This window comes from Miniopterus natalensis, chromosome 1 (genome assembly GCF_054644295.1).
Source record: "Miniopterus natalensis isolate mMinNat1 chromosome 1, mMinNat1.hap1, whole genome shotgun sequence".
Lineage (NCBI taxonomy): Eukaryota > Metazoa > Chordata > Mammalia > Chiroptera > Miniopteridae > Miniopterus > Miniopterus natalensis.
The window spans coordinates 117,797,431-117,810,293 of record NC_142081.1 but is presented as its reverse complement, the minus strand read 5'-3'; the positions used below and the strand labels follow the sequence as shown (position 1 = coordinate 117,810,293).

Below are 12,863 nucleotides of genomic sequence, written 5' to 3'. Positions count from 1 at the left end.
TTGCCTGGTCTTACTCCAGAGTCTTCTGTAGAGTCTTTAGGGTGCAGGGTGGCTAGTGTAGCTCAGGGTATCACTCCCCTTAGAGGTGTCGCTGTCAGGCGCTCACTCTGCGGGAGTTAGTGTCTGCCCTACCACCAGCTCCTCAGTCCCTACCCTGTCCTGATTCTAGTTCCCCAGGCTCTGGCCTGCTGCAGCTTCAGATTGATTTCAGCCTGTTGCCTTTTCTGTATGGGCCGTTTCAGCAGCCTGGGCTCAATGGGTTCAATTAAAAAACATTCCAGTGAGCCCTCTGTCTGCCCAACCCCCACCAGGGGTTTTCATTGTTTCCTCCAGCTCCCAAACCACAGTCCCTGAGAGTCTTATTCTTATAAAGTCCTCCTGTGAGCTGCTCTCCCTTCCCCCTCAGGACTGTGCCCTGCGGGGGTGTCTGGGGCCTCAGTGAGCGCGACCCGCCCCTTTCCTGTTGGGGGCGGGGCTCCCGGCTGCAGGAGAGGCCGGCGGGCTCCGCCCCTCCCTGCTCAGCTCTGGTTGGCTGGTTGCACCAGGCCCGCCCCTCAGACCGTGTACTGTGCAGACCCCAATCCCAGCCTCCACTGGTCTGTCTGCGCAGTGCACGCCGGGAAGGTGGGAGCCAGTGCTGGGATCATACTCGCAAAGGCACAAAGCAGCACACAGGCAGGGAGCCCACCCCGCAAGTCCCCACTGCCGTTGCTCCAAGGCCCCCAGCGGGATGGGACCCAAAGTCAGCTCCACGCAGCTCCCAGCACCACTGGTCTCAGCAAAGCTGGGGCGGCTTGACGCGCCACCGCAGCGTCCCTCAGGGCTGGTCACAGATCCCAGCCTCCTGGCACCAGGAGCTCAGGGCAGGAGGGCTCCTCCCCTCCCCCGCACCCCACAGATTCAGCGCTTTCTGGGGCTCAACACGATGCCCCACAGGGAGGCAGAGGGTCCCCGTGTGCGGCTGCTCAGCGCAGTCCTCTGGTCCCTCACCACTTGGGTGCCACACACCTTGGGACAGCCTTCCCTGTGGTCGGCACCCGGAGCACTAGATGCTGGTGGCAGCCACCGCTAGAAGCTTTGTTCCCCAGGAAGGCGCCGTTTCCTCCCGGACTCACCACTCCCCAGGTCTCCTCTGCCCTGTGCGCGGGGTGCTCCTTCCCCCTGGGTGTGGGGTCCCCGCTTTTGGATGCCGTCCGCACGCCTGAGGGGAGGGAGCTTTGCAGCCTCCAGGCCTCGGGGCTCAGAGCCCAGCACAGGCTTCAGGCTACGCGCGCCCCCTTACCGGACTCCCCACTTGCGCTCCGTCCACTCAGGTATGTGTCTCTGGTTTTTCCAAGCTGGCTCCGTAGGATTTTAGGAGCAAATCGAGTCCGTGGCTGGGAGCGGGGCCTCAGCTTCTCACAGGGCCACCATCTTCCCAACTCCTCTACTGTTTTCTTAAACTGGCTTTTCCTCGTCAGCATGTTTTTGTTGAGCTTCTTGCATCTAAGGGCTTATAATTTTATCAAATTTGAAAGATTTTTGGCCATTAGTTCTTGAAATAGTTTGAGGACTCTGATTACTTGTATCTTAGGCCATTTTGATTTCGAGCCTGTTCTTCGAGTGTTTCATTTTGGAAAGCTTCTATTGCTGTGCATCCAAGTGCCCAAATCTGTTCCTCCCTAATGCCCGTTCTGCTGTTAGCCCTACCATGTGTGTTATTATCCCAACGTTGTAGTTTTCATTTCTAGAAGTTTTGCTTTGGACCATCTTTCATATCTTCCATGTTTCTACTCTGCACATTAATGTTTTTCTCTAGCTTCCTAAACCTGTGAGAGTCAGCTGTAACTATTTTAAAGTCTTTGACTGCTAATTCATTCCGTCATCGGTGGCATTTCTTGCTGTGCTTTGGTTGGTCAGTCTTTCTTCCCATTATGGGTTATACATTCCTCTTTCTTTCATGTCTAGTAATATTTGATAGGATGCTAGACATTTTCAGTTTTGTGCTTTTGTGCACGGGACATTATTGTATTCCTGTAAGTATTCTTGAGGTTTGCTTTGGGATGCAGTAAAGTTACTTGGAAACAATTTGCTCATGTCCAGTCCAGTTTTGCTTTTAAACTCACTTGCTTCCCTTCACTGCTTGATATTCAGTGTCTTCAAAGCCATTGTTTTATATATTTTACTCGTTTTGGGTGCAAGGTTACATCCAACCCCTGTTATTACCTCTTTGTTGGAAATGGAAATCTCCTGATATTTTAAAATTTCTTTTTCTTGCATTTAATGTTTTCATGTAGTTTTCAGACATTTTTCCATTACCCATTATTTTCTTAAGCTCAGTTTTTCTCCTGCTTTTATTTTCCCTTTTCATTTTTTGCTCTTATTTGTCTTAATCTTTCATTTATAAAACCGTTTCTTTTTCTTTTTTATGGTACATAATCACTGAAAAATACACATTTTTTGCTGAATGGCACAGAGTACTCTAATGATCTTGCCCAATGTGGATGACATGGGCATATACAAGAGATTTAAAATAGTAAAATTCATACAATTTTATTTTGATCAAAATTTCAAATCTATTTTAACAATGAAGTAGTATTATACACCAATTTTTTTTCTTTTCCTCCTTCAGAAATTAATTAATCAATTTTCCATATTCAACACTTTCTCTTATTCTGGTTTCTATTTCCCTCCCTCCCAGTCATTGCATTTGATTAATTTCACCAATGATGTGTAGATTTGAGATTTCTATTTTCTAGTCACTCCTTCTTACAGGTGTTTCTCTAGAAAAATGCTCATGGCATGTCTTTTATCACAACTCTACTTTTAGCATGACTAGAACAGTTTTTCTGAGTAAAATTACTTTTATTCAGCAAAAATTTGACATGGCTTACTAATTAAACTTTTACCTCTGCACAGACCCGCTGTCTAAAGATAATAGATTTTACCTATAGAGGGCTTATTATTCTAGGCACTATTTTAAGTCCTTTACACACAGTATATTAAGTCATAAAATTCTCAAAACAACCCTATGAAGTAATTACTATCATCATCCACAGTTCAGAGATGGGGAAACTGAGGCATAAAGGTTGAGTGATCTGCTCAAAGTCATAATGGCTGTAAATGATGGAGCTGACTCAAGTCTGAGCTCTATGTGTTTATGATATATGGTTGCTCTTGCTGTGAAAGTTTATTACATTTCTGTTAACAAATTCGATAATATGCTATCTGGTGACCTAATATAGCTTGTAATTTCTAATTTCATTAAACTTATGCACAACAAGTCATATAGTTAGGCACACATATAACACTGTTTTAGGGAAGCATGAGTAGGAAGGTATTTACAATTTTGTAAATGTTTTGGTGCCTAAAATATATTTGTATTTTTAAGGGTAATAGGGATGTTATTATTTTTTTATATGTCTTAATTTTGGTACATCATTTAAAGTGTACTAAAATATTTTAAACCTGTGTTCTTTTTTGGTTTCAAATAGATATTGTGGAAGATCGATCCCGCCCTCTCTTATCAGCAGTAGCAACTCATTAATGCTTGTGTTTGTGTCTGACTCTGACCTCGCTTATGAAGGCTTTTTAATAAACTATGAAGTAACTAATGCATCAGCAGGTAACAAAACAGCATTTGCCTATTTGGTTTCCTTTATTACAAAATAGTACTTTGGAAATACTTCATCCCCCAAACTGAGGCACACAATGAAAGCTCTATTTAGAATAACATGTAGTGACTTCAGTGTCTTCCTTATTAAAAACAGGGTAATGATTAAATGAGTATTGTATCAATGATAAAATTTTATAATCTTGAAAATTGGAAGGTGGTTTTGTAAGAGAATGTTTTTGTTCTTAGGAACTATACACCGATGTTTTTGTTACTGGGGAGACGACAAGACCATAGTTCTTGTCTTCTTGAGGGAAAGATGTCAGTCAAGAGACAAAGTGTAGAAAAGAAAGTATCATATAGCACATTATTGGCCGCAGCAAAAATATACTTGGGACAGTGAAACAAGGAAGAGCATAGAAGAAGCAATAGGAGAGCCTCGGCTGGGCTGCTTTTGGCTCACTGAGGAGTCAGAGACAGAAGGGGACCTTGGACATAGGTTGAGGGGGTAATAAGCCCTGGAGGAGCTGCTGCTGCCCATTACTCCCCTTGCTGCAAGTCTCATGGGGTCCTCTTGGAGGGATGGAGATGGTGCTGTTGTGCTCCCCTGGTGGAGAAAGTGCCCCAGGTACTTTGTCCTGAGCCTATTTATCTCTTTCTTGCAGGTGGGAATCTTAGGGGAGATCTCAGGGGCGGGTCTCAATAGAATATTCATCAGCTTCCCAGGTGTGCTCTTTTGGGGTCCTAGTCTCCCCTGATTGGTTGGTGCCAGGACAGGGGGTCATTAGTCAATACAGCTGGTCTTAAGGCAGCCACAGCCACTTGTCTGGTTTTGCTGCTTTTCTGGGCCTAGAGCTGAAATACAATTGAGGCCTAGATGTTATCTTTAGGGAGGAAAACTTCAGGGGCGTCTAAACCACATGACTGGCAATATGAAAAGTCAGGGTGTCCAAACCGAGTGACTAGCAATATGCTAGAGGAAAATAAGTTACCCTGGAGGTTAGGTTCTTGTTTTCCCAGTTTTGCCCCTTGCTTGGCATCCAGAGCTTCTGGCCCTGGTGAGTTTCTGTACCTCGCCCACTGTCCTTGCTCTGCTCATGTCTGTCTAACTACCTATTAAACATTTTCAGAGCTAAAGACATGCAATGTTTTCAAAGTACTCTTAAGTGGTTCAGAAAATAAAGGAGTGAGCAAGTCAGAGAGAGAGACAGAGTGGGGAGGGAAAGCAATGGGGGCTACATGCAAATATGTAGTAAATCTGGGTAAAAGGAATTCAGGAGCCATTTCTTACAATTTTTCCATGAGTTTTAAATTGTAGCAAAATAAAATTCTATTTCTTCTACCAAAGAGACCAAATATGTATTTTAAGAAACTAGAAAAGAGCAGCAACAACTAAGAATGAAAGGCTTCTTACATGGGATTCTATGGCATGAAATGGAAGATTTCTTGGCAAAATAGACATTTCTAAATTTGACTTAATGAAATTGAACGTTTTCAGCATTTATAACCTTTACTGTATTTCTCCTTTTATTTAATTTTCTTCATTATTCTGCTCTTTGTAAATGCAGCGTAGGAAACAAATATCCATTGCCAGGGGGGGCCTGTGAGGTAATGTGTAAACCAGAGATGCCCCAACCCCAAAGCCTGTGGGGTTTAGGAGAGTGTTATGTTTTTTTTTTTTTTTAAGTTTGTGTTCCTACCTGGGATGTACACCATTTTAGAGAGTCTGGATTTTCCTTTTACATTATATTTAGAAAGAGATTTAGTGGTGCAAAATACTGTCCAGTGTAAATCTATAGTAGATAGATGCTGAACTTCCCAAGCGTGGCTCTGCCTCTGGATTACCCACAAGCACGGTGCCATTCACGGATGCTCCCTTCAGAAAGCGCCAGGATGGGCTCCCTCTGACAGTCATGTGCCCAGAGATCCCCAGGTGCTCATCTTTTAAAGCCCCCCATTCCCATAAATAAATAAATAAAATTTTTTAAATCTCCCATTCACAATCCCTACCCAATTTCTCATTTATTTCTCCTCAGAGTGGTTGTCCACTACCTTTCATTTCGGGCAAAACTGCCGTCCTCTGCAGTAATTCAAATTCTCTGTTTTGGTAGCATGGCTTCAGAGCTCTTCAAAACCCTGAGTGGGAGAGAATCATCTACCTTTCTCTCCTGCGGCTCCCTCTCTAGGAAACGGTTCATTATCCAGCCCAAGTACAAGGGAAACTGAATCCTCAGTGATTAAAACAGGTTTTGTTATACGATCAATGTATTCACTGGACTTTTTTCAGGTGCTTAACATCCAATGACCAAAACTGACGTTTCAAGAAATCACAGTGTGCACACAATTTTCCATACTTCTGTAGTTTCTTCTGCCTCATATATTTGCCTGAACCACACTGAATATTAGATTAGGATTTGGAACAAGTCACTTGAACTCTCTGGGCCACAGTTTTCTCATCTGTAAAATTAAGGCATAGGATTTGATGACCTTTGAGATGTCTTCTGGATTTAATCAACTATATGAGCACAGCTGAATTGGCTGCATGAATAAACTAGCTACATCTTAGATAACATACGATGTAGGCAGGGCCTCCTGAAAATGTTAACGAAATCTTTGTAACACTGCAAAGTAAGACATGTCTCCATAATGACTAAAACGGCTATGCTAATACCACACTAGCTGGTAAAGCAGTATCTAGTGCAGCAAGAATCAAGAGCAATCAAAATAACCTGGCAGGGAGGGTGTTCAAGTTAAATTCTAATCAAATAATTTTTTCCCCCCCAGAAAGATAAGATACAGGTAAAATACAAATAAGATGAGAAAAAAAAGGAGCAAGCTGGACAGAAAGGGAAACTGATAAAGTGATAAAAGAGAGGAGGATCCTGAGGCGGCACACTAGCTTGCCTCTGGTCCAGATCGGGCTGAAATCACAGGCCAGGGGGTGTTCACTTTCCGCCCCTTGGCTAAGCCTGGCTGCTCACTGAGTGCCTGCTCTTTTGCTCAGGGAAGCACTGTACTGGCCCAAGGGACTGCTGTGGGGGTTGGGCTGGTGACAGCCAGGCAGCCGGTGAGCCCTCCAGGCAACCTGAGTCCCAGTGAGTTCCCACCTGGAAATAGGGCAGTGTTAGGACACCGTTTTTTCAGTTGTCTTATTTTTTCTACTTTCAGCAGAATAAAACTATCACAGAAAAGCATTAGTGGAAGCTCAATCATTGGCCTTCATTCTATTTTATTGCTCTAGCAGAAGTTATTTTCAGAGCAATAATGATAACTTTTGGTTCTTGATTTCTAGTTCTTGGCACAGCAGGTGTGAGTTTCTCTGCTGAAGTCTTTCCTGTCTTTATCTGATAAAGGTTAAATTTCCTGAGTGAAATCCAGTTCCATTTCCATCTGCAGTGCAGGCCATGGGGCTATGATGTCAGCCTCTAAGTATGTGTTTGGGAGGAAGGAGATTGGCTTCTGGTCATTGCTTTCACTCCCTCCTTCAGCACTGTTTCTGCCTTTGTCCAGATGTGCCTGGGGAAATAGAAACAAAAAAACTAACAAGTAAAATGTCTGAGGGTAGAAACTCTTAAGATTTGTGGAGTAAATGATCATAAGACTAGTTTTGCTTGTCTAAATGTTTGCTAATTTAAAGTATGAAATATTTGAATTCTGAGAGATACTTAACTTGCTCATTTAATTTGTAAATTAAATCCAGAAATGTAGTGTTCCCAAACTCTTCTGTTCATAAGAAACTTGGGTTGGGATTTTCTTGTTACAAATTTAATTGATTAGTTAACTTTACTAATTTAAATGGTAACTTTATATTCTATTAACATCTACTGCATAGACATTAATATAATCCTACCAAGAGAGAATTTTAAAAGAGAACATTGAGAAATGTACCTGATGCATTTTCTATTTTAACATGAGATGAAAACCTATATAACACCTAGTTCAATGTTTTTCAAACATTAAAACATTCATGACTCATTAGTGGGCCATGAAATTAACTTATTAGGTTTACACCTACATTTGTTAAAAGTATGGGATAGAATAGAAAGTATCAGAGTGTATCATACCAAGTTAGATGTTATTTCATGAAACCTGTTCACAATATTCGTGTGTGATTGATGTAAATGTATTTTTATGGAGTGTTAGAAAGTTTGAAACACTAATCTAGTCCAATTACCTTATTTTTTAAGTGAGGGAAACTGAAGTCAAGAATTGGATTTATACTCCCAAGAATACACAGCTAGTTGGTTTAGGAACAAAACCCAAACAATCCAGTCCCAGCATCCATCTATTTGTTTCACCATGTCTAGATTAGCTTTGGAAATGCTCTAGTTGAACTGCACATTGTGTAGCTGGTAACATTCAGTTCACAGCTATGGTAGAACTGTGGTAGACTTTCCTATTTTCTTAAAAGAGAAGTGCTTTATAATTGTCTGAGGAAATGGCCAGGAAGTATCAGAACCACAGCAATGTAGGGTTAAAAGTGGCCCCTAGTGGGATTTCCCAGTCTCCGTGTTCCCAGCTAAGAGTTCCCACCTACCCCCTCACCCCACCCTGGTGTGTGTTTAGTGCTGTTTCTCATCAGTCATCATGGAATGTGCCTGGAGGAGGCATCTAAGAGCTAGAACTCAGAAATGATAACCAGCCATGGCTGGTGTGGCTTGGTTGGTTGGACGTCATCCTGGGAGCCAGAAGATTGCCAGTTGAATTCCCTGCCTAGGGTTGTGAGTTGGATCCTTGGTAGGGGGTGTGCAGGAGGCAGCCAATGGTTCGCTCTCACATCAGTGTTTCTCCCTCTCTCCCTCTCCCTTCCCCTCTCTCTAAAAAGCAATAAAAATATTTTTAAAAAAGAAATGATAACCAGAAGGACAAAAGAATGTTTCTTTAGAAGAAATGAATAGAGTTCTGATTCTATTTTATTTTATTATTATTTTTTAATCTTCACCAGAGGATATGTTTATTGATATTAGAGAGAGGAAGGGAGAAAGAGAAACATCAATTGATTGCCTCCCTATGCACCCCCACTGGGGATTGAACCCAAAACCTGGGTATGTGCCCTGATCAGCAACAGAACCAGCAACCTTTCAGTGCACCGGACAATGCTCCAACCAACTGAGCCACACTGGCCAAGGCCTGATTCTATTTTAAAAGTTAAATCCAGTAGAGCAGTGTTCCCAAACTCTGTTGTTCATAAGAAACTTAGGTTGGGATTTTCTTGTTACGTTTTTAGGTATCAGGGTCCCACCCAGAAATTCTGATTCAAATAGGTCTAGGGTGGGTTTTCATCAAGCTATTCAAACAATTCTAATGAAATCGCGTAGTTCCTCAGAGACCCTGAAAGTCGAGTCTTAGCACATAAATTACTATACATAATTACAACTGAGATGTAATTGTGGACAGGGCTGTAACTGCTCATGGTGGAAAGTACTTCCCATGATTTGGCCAAAGGAGGCTGAAGACAGGTCAGAAAGAAGTCTTGCTTCCAGCCCCGGCTTTGACACTGACTTGGAATGCTTTGGGCAAGTCGGAATCTTCCCTGGTTCTTTCAATCCACCTTGAATTCTCTATTTTCTGTTGTGAGATGTTCAGATATTTTTCCCTCTGGAAATGGCTTTTAGTAAGTCTACTGATCTTTTAAAGATTTACTTTCTTATTGGTCAGTATTTTCTCATACTTTTGTACATATGGGTATCCTGGCACTTTCCCAGCTCAGACTTATTATTATTATTATTATTAATTGTTGTTATTATTACTTTAATATTTTTAAATTCAGACTTTTTATTACTTAATACCGTAGTCCTAAGGATGAAAATGCTAAAGAAAACCGTCTAGTCCTGCCCCCGCTGCTGCTCTCTGGTCTGAACTCAGCGTGGAGGTGGGGGGCTGCTTGGCCCCCTTCTGACACCCGGGTCCTGGCTGGCTGCAGGGCCAGGCCTCGGGGCTTCCTGGGGCTTCTCCACCCTCCTGGTGACCCCGCAGGCCTGGAGCTGGAGGTGGTGGCACTGTGCTCACCATCCCCGCCCTGAGCTGCTGCAACCCCACCACGTCTCCCCTCTGCCCCCCAGGGCTTCCCAGTTGACACACAGGTGGTGACAGGCAGGGTGACCAAGAACAGAAACAGGCCTGCCTACCAGAGGGCAGCCTGGCACCGCCACAGGGAGCGCCAGAGGCATGAAATCAACCACTGGGAGGAAGACAAGAAAAGGAAGAACCTGAGGAAAGAAAGATAATTGCTGAAGAAAAGCACCAGGAATGGGTTGCAAGAAAGAATGACCGGGAAAGAAAGGGAACAGAAAAAAAAAAAAGAAAGAAAGAAAGAAAGAGGGGGAAATGCAGCAGAGGAGCTGGGGAAAGAATATTTGCAAGAAAAAGCAAAGGCACAATGTCAAGGACTGTTAAAGAAAGAAATGCTGAAGGCTGTTTAAGGAATGGTTGGGAAAATGCAAAAAATAAACCCCTTCTAGCTGCAAAGAGCTATGGTGATGCCAATGGAAAGCTTACAGGTTTTTACAGTGGGAATTCTTATCCAGAACCAGACTTTTAGAATCCAGTTCCCTGGAAACTGGTTCCTAGGCCTGCTCCCAAGGAAGCTAAGGCTCGACCGAGAAAGAAGACTCATAGGCCTGTGATAAATCAGCCGCACACGTCTCCACCCCTGGTAATTCCTGACTCCAGAAACAATCTTTGCCTTGAAACTCTGTGCACAATACAAAGACAGCAGACGTGGGGAATTGCATGCTTTTACCTGCAGATATTTAATTTTAAAATCAGATTATTTTTTTTTACTGTTCAGTCCGTAGCTCAACATTTGACGTGGTTATTGACAAGTTCAACGTTCTGCATTCATATATAGAGTCCTTAGAGTTTATTAAGGAAGATATTTGATACGTTTTCATTTTTAGAATTGCTTCAAGGTCAATCTTGGCATGTTGTTTTGAAGGATATGTGACTGAATACCTAACAATTGTGTTTGTATTTAGCTTGTATTAAAACCACTGTGATACCAGTAGAACCAATTCTTGTGGGGAACAAAACAAGAAAACATCTAATCGTGATGTTCCCAGCCTTCTCCTCACTCTCATCTCTGAGTTGGTATTTCTTCCTGCACAGAGAAACCAGAGATTGTTAAAGAGCCCAGAATTTGGAAAGAGAGGACCTGGGTTCAAACTTTTATCTTTGGCTGTCTGAACTAAGTGCTTTTAGAACTAACCCTCCGGGAGTCTCAGAACCGGCCTCCAAAGCTCTCTAAAAAGTGGATGTTACAGTGACTGGCTGTTTCACATAGTTGGGGAAGATAAAAGGAGACATTCTATGGGAATGTTCCACACAGTAGCCGTGAAGCACGATTGCTGTGCCAGGTGTAAAACACGATGACTGACGTCCAAGTGCAGGCTGGCACTGGCTGCTGCAGTGAGCTAGCTTACATCCATCTCATGTGAACCCATCTTCTTCCAGGGAGAATAGAAAGCCAGGCCTGCGTTCGCCTAGCAGCTAATTGTGGAGCAAAATGTGAGACTGTGATTAGGGAGGCTTCGTGTTTCCTAAAGGGGGACATTGAACCTGTAAGTTTATCTTCCCTCACAGCTTCACTTTGAAGAATGTTAAGCCAAATATGCCAATAGAAGCTGATGATAGTTCCTGGTTTGACTATTATTTAACACATATCTAGAAAATCTGAGCTCGTATGGATTCGTGCAGACACAAAACGTCTCATAAATGATTTCAGGGCCCAGCTAGGCGTGGCTCAGCGGTTGAGCGTCGGCCTAGGATCCAGGTGATCGGGGTTCGATTCCTGGTCAGGGCACATGCCCAGGTTGTGGGCTGCAGCCGATCGATGACTCTCTCATCATTGAGGTTTCTATCTCCCTCTCTCCCTCTCTTTTCCTCTCTCTGAAATCAGTGAAGATATATTAAAAAAAAAAAAAAAGAAGATTTCAGGAAGCACCACTTGTAGATTGGTCCCTAATGTAATTGGATTATCACTTTATCGCATAAGGCAAAGAAAGGGAGGTGGTGGAGCTGTTACCTGTAATCTAGGGTCTCCCTAAGAGACATTCTCAAAATCTGCTGGACCCTTTTATCCTATTCCTGTCCCCCAAATCGTGTGGGACTGATATTGTCATTGCTTTGTGGGTTGGAGGATTATCCGTGTTTTGGATTTTCCCCTTTCATAAAGAGTTGAATGCTGTTACTGGAACTTACTTGAAAATGCTTAGTGGAGGCAAAAATATATTGTGATTTTTAGAAAGATATAGTTTTGTGATTTTGTAATGGTCCACAGAGAAAATTTGTGTATTTTCTCTTTTCTTTAATAACTTTTTTTTTTTTTTTTGAGGTTGGTCAGAAAGAAAGATATGTGAGGCCTGTCAATAGTTGTCTTTGATCTTCAGAGATGTGCTTTTCCATTGCTAGCTCAGCTGAATATAGTGGATGGAAGAAATATACTTTTCTTTTTCATCTCTTTGTAAATGCCGTCAGACTATCATAAGAGGTGAAGTGCCACTGGATATGAATCTTCCTTTGACAACATAAGTTACAAACAAAAGGCATTTTTATGTTTGCATTTTTATTGATGTAATAAGAATTATGCCAACACATGATTATGGGAATACATTCAATTTTACTTGTTTGTGCTTATTGCAAAGCATAAGAGGAAACCAAAGCCTAGCATTAACATTTCTCTGTATTAATATTGTTTTAAAAAGAGCCATTTATTCTGTAAAGGGAAGAAAACATGAACATTGGGTACAGACTTCAGAGTTAGATAAGAGAGGTTACTAAGCTTTTCAAGAAATGGACATATTAAGTTAGATATGTGAAACTCATAAAACTACAATTATTTTAATTATTTAATTATTTAATATTAAATATTCTAGGTAATGAGAGCGCAAAAAGGACATCTTCAGTGCATTTTCCCCTAAAACCTTTCAGTAGAAGATCTGTGTCTACTCCTGGACCCTTGATTTATGTTATTACTGGATTTAATTGAAAACACATTAAAAATGCATTGAAACCAGATTTTCTTTGGGAAATATCTCAGATTTGGAGAGCATAGAGGTTGAGTGGGTTGGTCAGTAAATATGGAGTCTGAAGGGCTTAATAGGTCAAGTTAAAACTCTTAAAGTAGAACAGTTAATATTTATTTAAGACATAAAATTGTCTAAGTACTGTCTAAATGTTTTATGTGATCTGATTTATTACTCATAATTTATGCCCTGTTTGTTTTACACCTTTCTGGTTTATTTTGAAACCTAATGATGATTACTACCATTTA

At 42.0% G+C, this 12,863-nt stretch overlaps 1 protein-coding gene across 1 annotated transcript in view; it reads left to right on the top strand.

Moving 5' to 3' along the window:
* Positions 1-12,863, top strand: part of CUBN (cubilin) — a 256,784-nt gene that overhangs the window by 51,215 nt on the left and 192,706 nt on the right. Inside the window, exon 22 of the mRNA XM_016213239.2 lies at positions 3,474-3,604. Coding sequence (XP_016068725.2) covers positions 3,474-3,604 — 131 coding nt within the window. The remainder of the gene's footprint in view (positions 1-3,473; positions 3,605-12,863) is intronic.